At 38.8% G+C, this 20,707-nt stretch overlaps 1 protein-coding gene across 3 annotated transcripts in view; it reads right to left on the minus strand.

Moving 5' to 3' along the window:
- Positions 1-9,833: 9,833 nt before the first annotated feature.
- Positions 9,834-20,707, minus strand: part of kcnq1.1 (potassium voltage-gated channel, KQT-like subfamily, member 1.1) — a 283,894-nt gene continuing 273,020 nt past the window's right edge. For all 3 annotated transcript variants that reach the window (XM_088610908.1, XM_088610905.1, XM_088610907.1), the window contains one exon: positions 9,834-12,821. In XM_088610908.1, coding sequence (XP_088467034.1) covers positions 12,618-12,821 — 204 coding nt within the window. In that variant the 3' untranslated portion in view covers positions 9,834-12,617. The remainder of the gene's footprint in view (positions 12,822-20,707) is intronic.

The raw sequence follows: 20,707 nt of genomic DNA on the forward strand, positions 1-20,707 counted from the left end.
CAAACCACAGCCGCCGGCACAAGAGCTACAGAGGCTTACCGCTGCGCGATTAGGTTGACAGTGTCTAAACTAGAAATACAATGAAGAACATGGAGTTCCACACTTCAACCACAAACAGACGGCACATACAACAGTTTTAAATAAAAAAAAACTTAATCGTGGGTCTCCATGAAATTATTACATTGTCGACGCCGCTCAGAAAGGAATTTAATATCCTGAAAAGGTTTGTGCTGAACTGAAAAATGCATTTCTCAGAGGATAACATATTGAGAGCAGCGTCAAACGTTTAAGCGCTCTTAATTTAATTTAAAACATTATAGAGAAATACGCGATGAGTTTTTTTAGTGCATATATTTATTTTATTTATTAATTTAAACTGCTTTATGCAAAAAAGTAATAACGACTATTATGCTCGAAGGACAATATAATGATTTATCATTTCGTTTTCAACAAAGAATTTAACACACGTTTGTAGAAAAACACAAGAATTGTATATGGTAAAAGCATTCGTTAATAATGTATATGCGGCAGCCTCTCAATAATACGGGTCCGTAATTAAAAATATTAATTCCAAAGCCTGTTTTAATAAAGCCATACGGTAGCTTCTGTTACGTGGATTAAGATTTTCTAACATGATAGAAAGTTATTTTAAAAAAGGAAATTGAATATAAAAACAAATGTTGCTTCATTTCCCTTTATCAGTTTTTTGTGATAGTATAGTGAAATAACTGGAATAAAATGGGAAAACAGGTTACAGCAATTCACTCAAAACATGTTGGACGAACTAGGTGCAGCAGGCTGGGTGCGGGTTACTGGAGACCAGAGAGGACATGTTAACACCTATTGTTACAAAAGGAGAGTTTCTGTCTGAGCGATAGGCTTGTCCGTGTTGCCCTCAGAGAGGGATGAATCTATATCTCTCGGTGGCGCCACGAGCTATTTCGAAATATCGATCCTTTACTTAAAATAGATAAGTAAATTGGGAACAAATTCCTATTTACAAAGAAGAATTGGAGAGTATTCATTTATACAGCAGAGGCAATGGCGTCGGATAGGTTAGGGTCCCAACTCTGGAAGGTTGCGGGTTGAAATCCCGGGTGAGTCCGTTTAGCTTTTTAAAATGAGTATGCATATTTAAGTCGATTAGATAAATATTAATATTAATTTCCTGGGGCAATTTGTGCGAAGTAACTAACTCAAGAGTACAACAGCAACTTCTTACGTCAGATTTTAAACCAGCTCTCTCCGATCGGGAGTCCCGAGTCTCCACCTTCACCTCGCCTGGTTACTTTCACAAGAGGCAAATCGGTGAGCAGGCCGACAGTCCGTTGCAAAAGAGTGTCATGCAAATATATCTAAAAATCAGTCAATTATTTTTGCCGTTAGGAATTTTTAATCTTAGTATTTAGGATTAAATTACGAATCTTAGCATGAGAACTCCACGTTTCCGCCTGTTGTGTTACCAATGCCAAGATGCTCTGCCAAAAAACGCAAATCTAATTTTCGTCAATAAGTACTGACCATTGAAGACAATTATAAACACCTCAGCTTCGAGGGAATGTAACGATGAGTTCTAAAATATTTAACAATTTTGCATTAGTATTAACTCTGTGATCTTTTTCTGTTAATGTTTAGACTTCAGTAACCTAATCGTTCTGAGTACAAGTGGCCTTGGATACAGGTATCAGTCAGGGAGACAGGACAACAAACAGTCTCACAGTGTCTCTCTTTTTATTGCCCTGGTGTTGGAAGAAGAGTTGCAGCCACTGTCTCCCTTTTATATGTTGTTCAATATCAGATCATGGGAAGCCTGTAATAACAGCCCTGATACACTTCTCACAATGGTCCTGCGTTCTAACCAGAGGGACATCACCTTCTTGGCTAAAGGTTCACAAAGAAGCTAGAGGACATGAGTGATTTAGTTTCAAACATTCTAGCTCTATACAATATGCTCTGGGATATAAACATATAAACCAAGATAGACATGTGCATGTATTTTGAAAGAACATTTTTCTAGATTAGTTTAAGATTGTTTTGTACTGGGTGAAGTGGTCACTATAGCAGTTCTTCTCCATTTCTCCAAAGACATACTGGCAGGTGAATTGGCTTCTGGGAAAACTGACCCCAGTGTGAGTGTGTGCATGCGTGTGCCCTGCGATGGACTGGTGTCTTGTACAGTCTGTACCTTGTGCCTGTTGCTTGCTGGGACTGGCTCTGGCTCACAGGCAGCTTTGAATTGGAAGAAGTGGTCAGGAAAGGGATGGATATTTCTATATGCTTTATTGTGTTGGGTCATAATGGAAAGAGAAGGGCATGTCTTTCAGACTGGCTTTGTGTAGCTGACTCTGTGTTCCTTCACCAGCTGACTCCCACCTGTGCTGCTCTTACAATCGCCTCCCCTGTGCTTCGGATTTCCACCTCTATATCATGCCCTGTTCCACACATTTCTCAGAAGTTTTCCAGCATCATGTAATGAACTTCCCTGCCCTTAAATAGTGTAAAGTCTGTGTTTATGCTGCCTGAGGTTTATCTTGGGCTTTTTTCAGTAGCACATGAGGAGTCTAGAGCTGTACACCTGGTGTTTCAGTCTGATGTTTATACTGTTCTGTTTGGGTATCTATGAATGGGTTACTTGTCAGTATGGTGGCCTTAGCATGACCTGCTTTTCTGCACTGACGATATTTAATAAAACCACAATCCATGTGAGTGATAAACTGCATAATAATCCAGTACACAATAATTTCATTTTGGTCATGGTGCTGGTTGATTATCTTTATTATAATGCTTTTACTTCATCTCAGACATTTCCTTTTGGTAAGGGCACACACACAACCTGGACAGGACACCAGTCCATTGCAGGACACACACACACACACACACACACACACACACACACACACACACACACACACACACACACACACACACAGGGCCAATTAACCTACCAATACATCTTTCAAATACAAACTCCACACAGATAGTACCCCAGGTCCAGAACTGAACCCATCACAATGTTTTACTTAATTCATTTAAGACTACATCTACACTTGTGTATACCTGAGAGCTGTGCTGTGTCCCACAAAGTCTTACTCTGCCAGCAAATGAGCTCCTGTGTGGAAACTCCAGTGATATCTTTCAGCACAGATGCAACTGACTGTTGTACTGGAGGTTCATGCCCTTGCAAGTTTATAAATCCTTTTAAAATTATAACTTAGGACACAATATTTTTCTAATGTAACACACATAAATGTTGATTTGTGAAAATACTTTTCTGACAGGGCACTGTTTACCTCCAGCTGTCATTTTAGCTACATTTTCTGATGACTGTTGCCAGTGGGTCAGGTAGAATTGGTCAAGCCAACCTGCGGGTGTGTTTTGATGTTTGCTGGCGTTATCCAGCTGCAATGTCTGTATAATATCTTAAAAACTGGGAGACAATTATTGCCCTCCTTGCCAGAGGCTGCCCACACTTCAGAAAACTGAAACTGAGGATGTATAATTTGGAAAGTCTTAAAAATCATGCAGCACAACAACAAAAAGTGCAGTAATGTAAAACAAGGCACAAGGGCGAGAGGGCTGAAGAGTGGAAAACTGGGAAGAACAACCTTTTTTTTTAGTTTTGCTAATATGTGCTGCGGCTGCTCCCTGTTGTCTTCACCAGATGGGCCCATCCTTGAGCCCCTGGGGCGACATTTTTTGGCATTAACAATTTAAAATGACAGAAGGCCCCGAATGTTCAGCCCCCTCTCCCCCCCTCGCTCTTTTTATTAAAGAAGAACTATTCAGAAACTCCATCAAGCAGTGTCTGGCATTTTAAAAACCCTGTTCACCAAACTGTTCAGTTGTTTTTTAAAGCAGTGTAGTTCATCATGATAGCACCACATGGATTTTGTGACAGAACAAAGGGTTCGGTTTTTGTGTCTCCTCCTAACTACAGGACTCAGGAGAGCTGTAGATGAGGAATGAAAAAGGTCTGTCTTCTTACTACCCAATAGAAATGATCTGTATATCAGTTTATTTGCTGTCAAATCCTAGGCACTAAAATTTAATGTTGGTCATTCTCTTAAAAAAGTCACTATTAATCTGTTTGTCACTCCCTTACTGCTGTTGATTACAGTCACACCAAAGAAAACAAAATAAAAGAAAAAATGCCCTTTTTATTTAGCAGCCAACATTTTTTAAATAGAACATATTTTCTATTTAACATAAGTAAAATCTTTGTATTATTAGAGCCACGGTGTATTTTATGTTTAATTTGAACCATTAAAGATAAGTTAGTATTTAAGTTTTCTCAGTAATTTCTCAGCCTCACACATGAACAAACAGTCACTTTAATAGGAATGACACATTTAAGAAACAATGCCAAAGAGCCAATGAATAAATGGTTTAGCTTTAGCCTAGGATTTGCATCTTATTGTGTCTTAAAGATATCCACAAACTACGCACTTCTGATTTCTCTTTGTCTTAATCTCCTGTTCCTTTAAAATAATGGGTTTTTTTGCTTTCCATAATTTAGCCCATAAAACTTTGCCCAGAATAGTCTCAAAGTCTTCCTTCAGGGATGGATACATCTCTTTAGGTTCATTGGCTTGGATTAATGGCATCTGGGTTTCAGATTTCCTTTACAGAGCTGATTAAAGAGAGTGCAATTCTGGCTTTTTAAATGAACACAAAGGACCATAATTTATTTGTGGGCACATACCAAAGGCACCCCTGGAGTATCAGCTGAACGGTTTTAATGTCTCATTGACAAATGTCAATACACTCTCCTTTTGTCTTCTTTTTTATTGCTCACCACGGTACTTTTAGTGGTGCCACATGAAGCAGAAGGCGAAAAGTAACCTTGATATGTTGCAACTTTTTTGAAAAGTGCTCAGACACTGAAAAAAAAACCCATGCCTGGTGAAAATGTAAAAAAAGATCAAATGAACTATTTAAGAAAAGACTATGCATAAATTAAACTTATAAATTATCAGACATTATAAACGGAATGCTTTGAATGAATAAATATGTATTTTATAGTCAAGAAGCTGACATATTTGGAATTAGTAATGGCTGTTTCAAAAGGTTTCAAAAGGTCGATCATTTATATATTGAAATTTCATGTAAGAATCAGCGTATCTTAATCACTGGATTGTTTTTCTTTCAAGAAAAATTTCTATTGCTACTAGATTCTCTCTTCAAGTTTATTAAAAACCTAAGACGACTGCAACGCAAAAATACAAAATCTGAAATATAATTTAACCACACAACCTGATTGCAGTGTACACAGAATAATAAAAGGATACTTCCTTTAATCACTGACCATAAAAGACTGCACTTGAAAGAGCCGAACAAAAAATATTTTTTGGAAGTTTTTTTTAGTGCAGTAAAGTTAAACCAAACCATATGCTGTAATGGATTAGAAATGATACAGACTAGGGAAACTAGGTCATAATAGATTTATAGAAAGCTAGCCTGAGGGCACCAGAAAAGCTATTAATCTCCACCTTTGTGATATAGACCCTTAATCTATTGGTGCTGTGCTCTGGATCTGCATAATATGAAAGCTCTGTATGGCCTGTCAGCCAGGCCTAATTTGTGGCAGTTGCCTACAGACTCATTGCATCACAATTCTTGCTTAACCTGGTCTTTTCTTCTGGTGGATTAGTAACATCTTTCAGAACACAGGCCATATAAGGCCTGGAGCCCGAGAATGGTCAAAATAAAAAAGAAAGAAAAATGGAATAACATCTTTTTCTTCCTTGTTCCTTGTTGTGGCCTAAAGGGTTTTCTTTGTCTTACAATGAGGAAGTCGCAGACCAAAAGGAATTCCTGGAGTTTGTTCCAGTGTAATGCAAGTGGTGGGGGTTGGTTGTGGCATTAAAAGCACAACTAAGAGAAAAACGGCCTGAAAAATAGTGGTGGGTCTACCAGAGCCAGATCATTCAACACATCCCCTCAAGCACGTCTTGAGCAAGCAAAGGGAAGGATTACAAGCTAGGGCCTGGTACCCTCCTTCACTTCAGCGCAGATGCTCGGGCCTACGACTGGACATTGAAATGACAAAGAAGGGAACAAAATTTGTAGACAATGATCACTGGGCCGAGGACAAAATGCTCACGGATGTTGTCAGCATCTGAGTAACCAAGCTGCAAAGGACCCAGTGACAACAATAGAGCGGGGAAGAAAAGGAAAATGTGAGGAGGCCTAGGCCTCAATAAGGCCTGAAGTTGCACATGCTGCAGTTTCCTTGGAAACCAACCCCTCTCCTGAGGAGGTTGGATGGGCCATTGTGTGGGGCACACAGGATGTGTCATACACCAGATGGTCGTGTGCTGTATAACTCAGTTATCTGTCAGGAGACACTAAAGGAATGTAGGCTGCAAATCCCTACAGAGGACAGAGCGGGACGCCATCTGCTCTTTGAGACTATAGGCACCCTTTTACTATACATAGGAGGGTCTAATAATTACCACCTATCAGAGAAAGTGTGTGAGTGGATTATTTCAGGTTCACAAACTGTCTGATGAAGAGTCACTGGAGGCTGGCGATTTATTACAATGCCACCGCCTAGTGGATTCCTGAAGAAATCCGTTCCTCAGTAAAATTTAAAAATCAGGTGGTGCTACAAAAGGTCCTATAGAATTTTTGTGATCTGAGAAATTTCAGCTGAGGTGAAATTTCTGTCATGGCCAGAAAGTTTGGAAGGCTGTGCCCAGCATGGTGCCCATTTGTCACTCTCTGGCTAAAGCTCTTCAATATGCTACTTTGACAGGAAAGACAATTATAAGAGTTGGCAGACTTGCTTTTATAAACTTTGGAGTTTATAACAGTATGGCTGGACATTAGGTCAAGCAAAGGACAAAAGGAAATTAATTGGATATTATAGCAATTATTACTGGCAATACTGCAGCCAAAAAGTTTTGAGTTCCCTAAAAATTAACACTAGCTCTGATGTTATAACTTCCCTAAATAGCTCTACAACTTGCTTGAATAGACTTGTGTGTTTCACATTTCTTTGTATACTATAGTTTAGCTTTTTGAGTTATTGTTATTCTTTTTATTATTATTATTATTCATAATAATGATAACAATAATGATACGTGCACTATACCACAATAATAATTGCTTACACTGAAAGCGCTTTACAGGTCATGTGGATCCCTTCCACCCCCACCAGTGGTGCACCAGTCCGCTCCCCACACACCAGCTCTCAGTGGGGAGGAGAGCCGAGTGATGAAGCCTGTTCAGACGGGGAGTATTAGGTCAGGTGGATGTTTGGTCAGGACACCTATGTCTCAAATGAAGGATGGCAGCTTTTTACAGTATAGTGTCCCTGTCACTACATTAGGTCATTAGGATCCACACAGACCACAGGGTGAGTGCCCCCTACTGGCCTTTCTGACACTGCTTCAGTGGGTTGCTAGTTGTGAGGTTCTGGGTGATACTGCTGCTGGCATTTTCTCACTACTTGCTTTTAGCGAGATTAAAATGATTTTGGTTCAGTTATTTACATTGGGCTGTAGGCAGGGCAAACTGCATCTTTTGTACTAAAACATTCAGATGCTAACCAGAAACAACACAAATTTAAACCAGTGTGACCGTAAATTAGATATGGGAGTCTTTTTCACAATTATGGAGTAATTATGCAATACATTTGTGGCACATTGTTAGTTTTTTCAATGTGTGGTGTGATTTATTTTACAATATATTATTTTATAGGTACTTTGTTAAAAACTCATTCCATAGCAAAGAGCAAGGCTTGTCCATGTGTGTGGTCTTCACAGGTTTTCATAAACGATATCAGATGTGCCCCAGTCTGTATATCATCCATTTGAGAACTATAATAGTGGGATTTTGATGCCAGCCCAAGTGCAATTCACTACCACAGCCCATGTTTTGCTACCTCATATTGAATCCAATGTTTTTTAAAAAGACCGCATAGTCAACACACTTTAAAACTGTACAGTTTTTTTCCTAATCAACACTTTTAATGTCACTTTAATCCTATATTGCCGGCAGCATTTCTGTTGCTGGTATAAGAATAAACAAAAAAAATATATTGATAAAAAATAAAAACACAGAGCTACATGCAGAGATCTTTAAAGTGCATTCTGCCTCATTATTACGTCAAATAACTTTTGATAGGCTTAAAAACTCACCAGTTAACCCAAACACTGCGTTAAAATCACCACTGTTCTTATTTAATTTTTCACTTCTTTCCATTTGTAAATAATCACTGGAATAATCAGATTTAATCCCCTTTTAATGACACTCCATAGCTCTTTTTCTTTAGGCTCAACCATCATCGCCATCAAGACTGGCATACACACAGTTGTATGAAATCCTTTCCAAGATGTTGCCACACTTGTGTCCTGGGCTTTCCTGAAGAAACCTCTTGATCTCATCTCGTCCTCCGCTTGCCATCACTGAGATTGTGTCTCTTGGGAATCCCTTCATCCACGAGTGGTCCATTGTTCCTGTGATGTATCTGACCACAAGCCACTTTAATTTCTTTACCTTGCTTTGTTTCTTCGCCTGCATAGCCATGATTCCATTGACTTCATATTCCCTTGCTTCTTTGATTAATTTTTTAAAAATCAATTCTGTATTCAGGGTCCCAGATTTCCACCCTTAAAATTAGCCCAGGCAGCATGTCATTTGATGACTTTTTCTTTTCAAGGACTAAGGCAATTTTTCTTTTAGTATCGTACATAATCTTATTAGCCCCTATCGGCTCTTCAGTTTATTTTGAACATCTGGCATTCAGTTGACAGCAATTGACCCAAAAAGTCATAATTGTCGACCCCTTCTAGCTTGATGACATTTATTTCAATTGCCTTGGGAATTGTATTCTGATGCACAATGAAACAGTCTAAGTTTTATATCACTAGCTCATGGCCATATATACAATGCCATTTGTGTTGTGAATATGCGTGCTGATTGTTTGTGTAGTATTGCTGCATGGGATAACAAACTCCTGAGTTCAAGTCACACAATTTCATATAATGCCAGGTGCTCTGTGTTTCGTATCTGAGTTGATTCGGATTTGCTGAAGTTAAATGATTAAGAATCGCTATAAATAGCCATTGAAAAAAACCTGAATTTAATTAAAGCAAGAAAACAGCGAAAGATATGACCAGCCTTTCTTCAGTAAGGACAACTGCCTGGTTGCTCTCAACATAATTGAAGGCAGCCTGCCTGTGATCGAGGTTGTCAGGAGAATAAGATGTTCTGCTTTAACAATCAGCAGATTAGTCCAGCAGGGAAACCAGCTCTGTAATGGACAGGCCACATCCTTGAAGACAAAGGGTCACCACACTGGTCAAGGACCATCAAATCCATCTAAACTCTTTGCATAATCTGCATAATTGTTTTCAGACATTCCAGGAAGAAATAACCCACATTTGAGCAGAGTGACCATAGGTTGCCATTTGAATGAAATTGATCTTAATGCTCAGAGGTTGTTCACTAGCAACATGGTGACAGAGAGAATCAGACTTACCATTTTACAGTATATCAGAGGTGGTGTCAGGGAGAGTGATGGAGTGTTTTATTTACTGACGACTTGTTCTTGACAGACATGATGGAAGCCAATGTAGACAGTGCTATGCTGACTATTGCAACCAACCAATTTGAACCTATCCTGAGTGCTAATTACTCAATCAGACCAGGTGTGCCTCATTTCACAGGGTTATTCCATTAACAGGTGACCCTCACAAAGCCAGCTCTCACTGGGTCACAGTGTTGCTTAATGTGACAAACCGTAACAGAAATCAAGTCATTTATTTTCAGTAGAACAACAAAGAAAAACAAACGGCAAATTGGTAATTAAAGTCATCAGGAAAGGCTTCCAGTTTTAAAGGTGAGATTAATTTATTGAGTCAGAAATAATACAAATCATACACTATAAAAAACAAAAGAATCATTGTAAAATCAGCGCGATTGATACAGTTTCAGTACAATGCCAACATCCCTGTGATGTTTTAATGGTGACCCTGAGGTTCTCTAAGATGATTTTGCATGTGAAGAAATGTGGATACAGGCTGCATGGAAGACACAATGCCACACTGTCTAAAACAGCATTTTCCTTCCCGCACCTGTCCGAAAACCTTCCAAAAATGTTCCCAGCTCTATTATTGCAAACCTGGATTACTGTTTCTCCTGTTGTTTATGATCTCCAAAATGTTACTTGGTTCTTAAAGAGAAAGGTTCCATTTGGCGGGAGGTGTGAATGATCATTTTCACATAAATGTAGTGCATAAATGTATTAAAAACAGTGAAACAGAGAAAAAAAGAGTTATTGTCCTCTAAATTCTAATGTTATTGTCAAATTCTGTTTTCAAGTTGCATGGAAAAGAATCTCTGTTTCGGGCATCCTTCAATGATCAGACCACTTTTGTGAAAGTTTTAAACAGTGGAAGTAAAATGGTATGACAACGTTCTAAAATAATTGCATGCAATTAAAAAGTTAAAATGCTACAATCAACTAATTTGTTAATCTAAAGCTATAAAACACTTAACTGGAATTTTACTTAAGTTGCAGCTACAATAGTACTGGAGGTAAGAAACTTACTGAGGGGAATGCTTCCCCACACCTTGTGTGGAGTGTTTGCAGTGTGTGAGTGAGTATGGATGATACTGTATACAGTGTGATGAGCCTGTGCAGGCTGCCTGACAAGTGAATGGCTCAGTTCAGGAGCTGGATTGGTTGTTTTCAATAAGAAACATTAACCAGTCGCACCACAGAGAGATGCCACGATGAGAGAGAATCTGTTCTGGTATTCTGGCTGCTGCTCTGGCTCATAGCTTGATATTTCTGAAGTCTTTAACAAGGTACTACCTTTAGTGCTAATGTTTCCTACCGCTCGACAACATTTAATACAGAAAGCAGACACCAGGAAAACCTACTACACTGCCTTAAAGTAAATTCATTTCTAGAAACTTACTCATCTCTTTTAAGCTACAAAATTAACACAGCAAAACAAAATGCCACTTTTAAAAACACTCTGAAAATTACCATTACAATTACAATGAAATACATTTTTCAATTAAAAAAATTATCTTTAAGAAAATGTCCTTAAAAAGGATGTGTAAAGCAAACCATATGCTAACTAATTCCATTAACAAGATGACAGACATATGTGTACAGCCATGTTGTCCTTTTCTACAACTTGGCACAACTGCTCAAACCAAACACTGTCTTTTGTATTGAGTCTGTGAATGGAAACAGAGACCATTACAGAGATACAATCGCAATTCTAGGACTTTAGTTCAATTTTCAGACCCATCTCCTCTGTCAGCATGTTCATCCACTCTGTGACTAGTCCAGCTCAGCCACACATTTACCATCTCTGTGTTTCATAAGACAGCACAGAGGAGGTAAGGAAACAAATTGACTTTCCTTGTATCCATTTATCCTCACTGTATACTGAACATTGAAGGAAACATTTTTTTCAAAAACATGACGCTCTATGTATGCTTTTACAAATACCAAGTACATGATGAAATATTTTGTTAAATAGATCACTGATTGCTGATTGAGGGTTTATGAAAGTTACAACCATTGCATTAGTGAGAGAGCTGATTGGGTAGAGGCGATGAGGTGATTTAACCTGTCATATCTGGTAAAAATCAAGAAAGAAAACACAGAGAGGGACCTTCTTATTGAGAAAACAATGATTCTGTGTCAACTATATATTTGACCTGTCAGCAGTGGAGCTTAGACATCTTAAACAATCATGCCAGGTTTGAGTCAACCGCCCTGATGGGCCTGCTGTGACAGGATGTGCAGAGGGACACATGCAGTGATGCTGATTGGTGGATCTAAGCCTCATCAGTATAAAACACCTGGCTGCCCTGATCAGTCCTTTGCTGCCCTTCCTGCGCTCTCCTGATGTGACAACATTCCCACGGGACGGTGCACGTCCTCACGCAACAGGTTTGACCTCATCAGCCACATTTACTTCATACGTGAGGCTTGGGACAGAATCCCACTAAACAGCATCCACCACCTGGTGCAAAGACTGTGTCAAGAGATGCGCAGCTTGTCTTGACACCAGCAATGGCCACACATGCTGCTAGCCTGTGAGTTTCACAGCAGACCACCTCTGATGATGACAAAAGCTACTCACCGTCGTGACTTTACTCATGTAGGTAATAAAAAGTCTGTGCACCTGCTACAAAAATATTTGGGTAATTTTTCTGATATCTTTGCAAATTTGATGCAGTTGTAAGTAACATATTTCATTTTTTAATGCTTAGCGCATATAGTTGTCTCTTTTTCACTCAGTCAGTCAAGTCACAGAGTTTGTAAACCCCAGTTCCTTATTTCGGCAACGTGGGACTTGTGATGGTGAATTTGATTCTGATTCTTCCCGGAAGGCAACAGAAGACAAAAGCCAAAAAGGAGCTTCTAGGAAATTCTAGGAGCTGCTAGGAGAACCACCATTCTTCCTACCTTAGCAATAAACTGTCTGCAGTTCTTCCCGTTTTCTATAGCTCAGCCCTTTCTGAAGGTATACTGTACCTCATTAGGTTGTTAGTTTCTGGATCATTGGTTTCACAGTTTTGCTTAACAGTAAGTATCTTGTTGTTTGACCATTGCTGAGCTGAAGGGCACACGGCAGGGATCTTCAGGAGCTCTCGTCCTGTGAGTTAGTGCAAGTTGGGATGCTGAGCTGCTCATAGGTGGGCAGACTGTTGTGGCTCGAGAAATACTCTGACTGCAGGGTTCTGCTTTGGACCGCTGGTCGCACAGATGGCACAGACTGCTGGTTGGACACCAGGCAGTTGAGAACATCAACAATGTGGCTCAGCTTCTGATCCATGTGCAATATCTGCCAAGACAAAATCAGGAAGGTGTGGTTTGAGACACAGTAGTAATACCATGGTAAGAAAGAATGGGGGTCTCTGACTGGTCTGTCTGGGACGGGACCCATGGCGTCATACTGATTTAACATCACAGATTTAAAGCACTTGTACTTTATATCAATGTGCCATTCCCCTACAGACAGGTGTGACTGACACAGGGACTGTTTAACCTGGCCAATGGTTTGGTTCTTCAAATTTTAATCATTAACGCATTTTTACAACACAAAACAAGTAATGATGTTTTATTTTATTGCCACTGAAAAATAGATGTAATAAATCTGTGCACAGATAATTTCACTTACTGAAACCATCAGCCCACTCTGGGTGTGATTGGTCCCAGAATGACACACTTCCAGCCCTCCATTATTTTTTTACTTTTTGCAGCCGCTGACCAAAATATTGATTGATACCTCCTGTATCAGTTCAATCCATGAACTTCACTACTTCTGTTAACATTTAAGTGTTGTTAAGACTTTCTTAATCTTAGGGAGTAGGAGTGAAGCAGTGGCTGTGGTCTTTAGACTATGACTGTAATTCATGTTGAAATGTTTGAATGATTTATCTATATAGTTAAATTTGATTTCCTCCAGAAATAACACTCAAAATATATTGGCAGACAAACAGTATACACAATGAAAAGCTACTCAATCTCTAAACTGCTCCTCTTCCTTTTCTTTAAAATTGTAATTGTAATTTTGTTAGGGTTTGGCACAAAACAACACATTCACACAAATATGCTTGTATCAGTTTCTAAATGCTCCTTGAAGCTGAATTAAAGTGGAAAATCAAGATTTGTTGGTATCATTTATATTCATATACCATTAATATTCAGAGCAAAGTCTCAGTACCACGTTTCAATCAGTTCTGTCCATTTACAAGCCAAGGAAATGTAATTCTCCTTAATGTAATGACAGTGCAGCAGTAGCTGTTACATAGATACATGTGTAGCAGCAATTAAAGCTCTCAGAAGACAGCAACCTAATACAAAAGTAAAAATGTTCTGTTGTGAAAAGGAACTAAAACAATACTTTTTGTAATGTATGCAAGTGTTACACGATGCTCATGATTAAAACTTAATATACAAAAGGTATTAAACTTCACTATAACTGAAGCATGAATGCATAATTTACCATTTGGAAATGTTTGAAATGTACTGTCATAAACCTGGCTTTTCCACTGAATTATAATGAATACTTTTACTGCTGGATTAGACACAACACTACATGCTGTTATTTGAGGCTCACAATCATTCAGAAAAGGGATAATGTTTTTTGTCAATGTGGAAAAAGAAAATAATAAAAATGAAGTCATAACTGCCTCCTTTTTCCATAAACAAACCACGTCAGTGTGCTGTTTAATTGCAGCCAGTTCTTCAGTCTGATCATTGATATAACCAACTTGGCTTTGATTAATTACAAATGCCTTAATGTTTAAATATATTGTGTTGGCAATCATGAATGTGCGATGATGTAGGTGTAGTTTTATGTGTTTTCTTGGAATGGATTTCATGTGAGAAACATATGCAGAAATCCTTGTTGAAGATCAATACAGTCATCTACCGCAGTAAAACATCACATTCAGAGCAGGTGCCAGGAATGGGTCAAAAAACTAAGATGTAGTTTTTTACTAATGGTTGATGTTCTCCACGTGTTTTCATTACTTTCCTCCTGGTGCTCCAGTTTCCTCCCTTAGTCCACAGACTTCTGGGTAGGTCAGTTGGTTTTTGGAAAGATTGTCTGTGATGTGAGTGAGTGCGTGTCTGTGTTCGTCTGCCCTGTGATGGACTAGCATCCCATCCAGGGTGTACCCCGACTAGCGCCTGTTGCTTGCTGGGATAGGCTCTGTCTCCTTTGCGACCCTGAACTGGATAAAGCAGCTAGAAAATGGATGGATGTCCAATCAAACTTTAAGTCATACTTTATACCACAGGAGTGGTTGTCCAGTCCGATAAATTGTAGTCAGTTCCACTACCTTAGAGGCGAAGAGCAGACATGGGTGAATACACGGTAAACTGCAAAACGTCAGTAGTTACTCCAAATCTTTAATGTTTCCACATGTTGTAGCCAGTGTGCCATACTCAAGTGTACCAAATCTCCTAACAACTTTCCTGTCTAGTTTTCAAGGATAACAAGAAATGTGATGAGGTGCTGGGTATCAACGTTGTGGTTGCTCCAACTCAAAGAGGCGCTGGGAGTCAATTTTCCCATCTGGTTCAAGGTGCAGCTTGACGGAGAGGAATCTGCTGTTTACATTGAGGTCCATGACGTGGTAAAGAAAAGAGCTTCCAAGCAGATGTGAAAAGGCCTGTATCTCTCTTCATCACGGGACCCTCCTTGTCACTATCTGACAATATCGACTGCATTTACAGCCTGTTTGTCGATAAAACATAGCTGCAAAGAGCAAGGTAGGTAATTAAAGATACAGGGTCACAAAAAGACAAGGACCAGCTGATGATTAAAGTGGATAAACTATAAAGGCTAAACTGCTTATTCAAATGTGAAAAACTGCTCTGAATTAAGGCAAAGCTAAGCTGACACATCTGAGATCCAAATGGTGAGATCCAAAAATAAAACTAACATCAGAAATTTTTTTTATTTTAACTTTTACATTTGAGGATGTCGGCTGAGCAGAGAGGTGGTGTGGCACTTAGCCTGGGTATGGCTCCAGACTGGAGCACCTTCTGTGTGGACTCTCCATCGTCCTATCTACCAAATCATGGTGGCTGCATAAGCTGTTATCTATCAGTTGTCACCGTGAGTTTGTGTGCACCCTGTGATGGACTGCTGCCTCTTGCATGATGGATGGAGAGAAGGGATTTATAACAAACACTGAGCCATGGAAACATTCAGATTAAAGCAAATAAAATTCAAAACAAAGGTCATGCTTATTGAAGTAGTGTGACACAGTCATTCATCACACATGGAATAATTTACTTTACTATCTCTCTGTCAGTCCAATCAAACCAGTGGTGCTTGGTATATTGCTAATAGGGGAAAGCAGATGAATTGGATGTACTTTGACATAATTGCATTACAGCTTAGGAATGTCCTTTAACATATTTGTGCAATGAAAAGAGCTGCAGAAGTACATCTGTATAAGGCCCTCTGCAATGCAAAGGGAGGCAGCCTGAGTGCTGATGTGTTTATGCCTGCTCTGTTTTGTGCATGATATTTGTGTAGTGTCAAAGCTGCTTTGTATTTTCTTGGAAAATCAGAGCACTAGGAATGGGAAAACCTGTGAATGCTGATGTCTAGAGAATGCAATAGCTTGAGAACGGTTCTCAGCATTCACACTTCGACAAAGAACAAGCAGCACTGGAATTGTCTTCAATGGCTAGTCAGTAGAAATAACTAAATGGCACATGGTTCCCATTTCTCATCAGAAGTGTGAAATTCAAGGACAGGATGTAGAAACTGCATCAGGTACTGTACATCTGGTGCACACAACCATCTGTCTCTTCCATCAACACAGAAAGCAGTTCAGCATTAGAGAAAGAGATCAAGTCGCAGGAGGTTTCGAGCACATGAGGTTGTCACAGCATAACTGACATAGCTCCTTCTCACTGAATAAAGATGGAAGACCAGCCTGGCTTCCTCATGTCAGTGATCAGCATGCAAGACTTTTCTTCTCATAGACACAGAAAATTCAGATTTTTCAGGGCTAACAACACAAATCACAAATAAAAAGGTGCATAGATGCGTTGACTAAGGATATGCTTAATCTTTTGACAGAAAAAAGCTCTGACACCTCTGCACAAAAATAAAGAACACATTGCTTCAGGATTTACTCATTTCAACAGTGATTTCCACAATCACACAGCAGGCTATTCACACTGCAGATGTGCTGGGTCAAAAAGGCAAGATCTCCCTGGTTTTTTAACAAAATCCTTTTTTTAAGGTTTCAGATTCTAAATTAGGACCCTGTGGTGAAGAAAAACAGCTATTTCTACTAATTGAATAATTTTATTTCACTTTAGTGTGGTTGTTAAAACCACATAATGATTTTTGTTCAAAAGAGCAATTGTCAAACAGATAATTATTGTTTTAAATTACACAATACTACATTTGAATAAAACAATTATAACCTAAAATTCCTTAATCAGATTATATCTGTGCACAAGCCATGTTGTTGAGCTCTTTGATTAGAAAACAATAATTTGATAAGAAATAAAAATTAAACAATACAAGAGTCTCTAAATGATTTTGACATAAAATTCCAATAGAATTACCTAATGTACAACCACAGATTGTTTTGAATGATAACCAGTACATTTGAATGGATAGTTACATTTAGTCTTTAAAAAAAAATATAATTCTTGAAATGTTTCATTTTTTCCCCACAAAGTTAAAATAAAAAGACTCTATTCAAATATTATTCCATTATTTCATTATTCAATATTTGTAATATTGTAATATGCTGATTTTTTATTTATTATTGTCAAATACAGATAATTTTTCTCCCCGGAATGATGTTTAGACTATCTGAACAGTAATGAGATTAAGTCCCTCTTTGTGACTTGTTCAATTCATGTGATACGTGTGATTTCCTCTGTTCCATTGCACAATCTTAAGGAGGAAAGAGAACAGCACTCAAAAGTATTAAACAACAGCTGTCAGCTTTTTTGTAATATTATATTTTAAATCCACAATATCTCCCAGCAGAGTGTTTGTTTTGATAGAAATATATATTGCCCATTATACCCACCATATACAGTTCTGAAAAAATAAACACCACCAAGCCAGAAATCCAAAATGAAGGGTCTCAGACTCTTAGAAGTCTAGTGTTATCTTTTGTTTGTTAATTTATTTATTCAACAGCATGACTCTGATGGGCCTAACCAGGCTCCTAAGGCTCTGTGCAATCTCGAACAATCAAAAGCAAAGACAATAACTAAGATCATTGTTCAGTTGAAAAGTAAGTTCAGCTTAGAAAAAAAAACCCAGAAGACATTAGACCTTCCAGCAAAGGAGTTGAAGACTTCCTGCCCAAAATGATTAAACAAACTCATACTAAGGGCAATCTCATACTAAAATTGCCAGTCCTTTCCACTGCAATACATTAAGACAATGTTTTAAAAGCTTTGGGTAATTATTATATCAGTAAGAAGTTGTTTTAAGCAGCAGAATAAATTGGTTGGTAGCATTTTTAGAAACTTGAGCTATGAATCTACACAAAAGATGCATTTAGAGATAAATCTGTGAGTAGTATTCTATGCTTTAATCCAATTAGGTTTAGCACCAGACACCAGACCGCTTGTACAACCATATACAGCACACAAGGCAACATCTCTGTTACTCTGCTCTCCTCCCCACTGAGAGCTGGTGTGTGGGGAGCGTTCTGGCGCACTATGGCTGCCGTCGCATCATCCAGGTGGAGCTGCACACTGGTGGGGGTGGAGGGGATCCCCATGACCTGTAAAGCGCTTTGAGTGTAGTGTCCAGAAAAGCGCTATATAAGTGTAAAGGATTATTATTATTATCTGGACACCTAACCATTGATTACTCAAGCCTGGAGGGATAATGCATGTGGTTATGACAAGTGAATCCAGTTCTTTTTTATTGGCAAAGTCTGTCGAATCTGTGCTTGGATGAGGGGCCAATATGAAAAAGGATGAGCAGGAGAAAAAGAAGGGTAAGAATCAAGAATTGATTATTGATCACTATGGCTGCTCATAGCAAATCAATCTGAGGATTTCCATCAGCCGTTTTCTGGAGAATCATATCTACAACAAGGCTGGAGAGCTTGCTCCAGGATCAGACAGTATTTGGAAGCCCGGAATAATGATGAAATTAAGATTTCACATTCTGTTTGGTTAAGAAAATGTGTTAATGTTTCTTTTTATCTTGGAAGAACACCACATGCATTCATTAAGCAAATTGGACAAGCACCTATTACATGATTAGTATGCCTTAAGGGAAAAGCATGATCACGAAGCAATACACCTCTTCCCTCTTTAGTCTCCTCAATCTTTCATTGTCAACCTCAATCTATCAAGCAGATTTAGTGCTGACATAACAAATAATGTTTTTTTTGACATACTGTAAATGTGTCAGTTCTTGGAGTAGTTTGCCTGGACATGTCTCTCAATTCTGGGCACTGGAATGATTACAAAATACCTCTGGTGCTGAGTTAGAGATGAGAATACAGCAGAAGAAAAGGAGAAAATAAAATGAGTCCGGTGGCTCTTCTTTGCACTGTCTCCAGAGTAGGAGTACCTTTCTTGTAGTGTGGTGACAAGAACTGAACATAATATTCCAAGTCAGCTCTGACTAATGCATTGTATAGTTTTAACATGATGTCCCCTTGATTTATACTACTTAAACTCTTTAAAATATAATCAAGCACCTCTCTGCCTTTTTTATTGCTTCTATTTACTGTCAAGTTGATGAAAGTGTACACAAACTATGCCTTTATCATGTATTGATTCTTCCACTCTCATACTACCTATTAGATATTTGGGAATTCATTTCCTACCTTCATACACATTGTGCATAGCCAGGCTACATTTCATTAGTCAGGTATGTCTGCTCAGTCCTAAGTCTTCTTGTATTCTTTGTGATGCTTTTAGACAATTGGCGACCTACTTTTGAATCATCTGCAAATCTGATAACTTTTTACTTACCATATCAGATCTTTAATATAGATTAGGAAGAGCAGTTTGCCAAGTACTGTGCCTTGAGGCATCCCAATAATGACATCACTCCAGGCTGAGGCCATTCCCTTTTTCAGTACACATTGCTTTCTGCTTTTTAACCATTTGTTAAAAATGTGCACACATGTCGTTAGATTCCTTTGACTGAGGATTATTCTTTCATGTGGTACTTGATCAAAAGCTTTCTGAAAGTTCAAATACAGCAAGGAATTTCTTGAACAGAAAAAATCTTTGCTGTCGTACCCCAGAGCCAACAGAAATGGAATTTTGTAAACATATCTGCTTTTTAAAATGTTTTTTCACCTTTAGCCACATTTGGGATGGGTGGGGTAGGGGTTACACCTTGAAAGTTAGCAAGCAGGCACTTGGGAAGCAAGATCTCCTGTTTTTCTCTGTAAAGTGAGACAAGTGTAACTCCCCTTTCGCCATCCACATTTACAGCCAAGCTTCAGTTTAAGTGTTTACTCTTGCCTGAAGAATCCCCAAAGTGCCTTATTTCATCACTGACTGTCAAAGCACCACTAGAGAGACCTCGTAAATCAACCTATGGACTTGTTACATCAGCGGGGCTGAGGCCAGGGTTTGGAAAACAGGACTCGTAGTCAATAAACCTGCTTTACAGCAAAAAAGTGAGGGAGAGGGACAGAAAGAGAAAGGTTCTCTGCTGGGACACCAGGAAATCTTATTTACCCACCAGTCACTGTCAACAGTTCTATGTTGCCTTGAGAGTAGCCAAGGATGACTTCTGCAGCTTTGTTTCAACAGCTGGATGATACCAAACCAGCTATTTTCCCCCCACCTTTCCATTGAGGATTTTATGTGAATGAAGCTGGTAAATCTGTGAAAAACCCCACCACATAAGAAGAGAATCCTATAGTTTCACAATGATTCCTAAGTCCTTCTTGTGTGTATGAAGAAGATCTTCACGCACCTCAATCTGTAAATACCAGCCTGTAAAACTGCTAAATACGTGCAATCTAACTGAAGAAATTTCCCAGTTTCTCCTGGTTTCGGACTCCCATGAGGAAATGAAACCTTGCAGTTCAAGTGTTAACTTTTCCTTTCAGACAAGGTGCACCAAGTGCATGTCTGCCACCAAGTCCATTCAGCCCAACTGTGTTGTAAACTCTGGCAAATGTGTTTAAACACCACATCAGAAGTACATACAGACAGAAATGCTTAGCTCATTAGAGAAGGCAG

The sequence above is a fragment of the Lepisosteus platostomus genome, chromosome 18 (assembly GCF_059453375.1).
Source record: "Lepisosteus platostomus isolate fLepPlt1 chromosome 18, fLepPlt1.hap1, whole genome shotgun sequence".
In the NCBI taxonomy this organism is placed as follows: domain Eukaryota; kingdom Metazoa; phylum Chordata; class Actinopteri; order Semionotiformes; family Lepisosteidae; genus Lepisosteus; species Lepisosteus platostomus.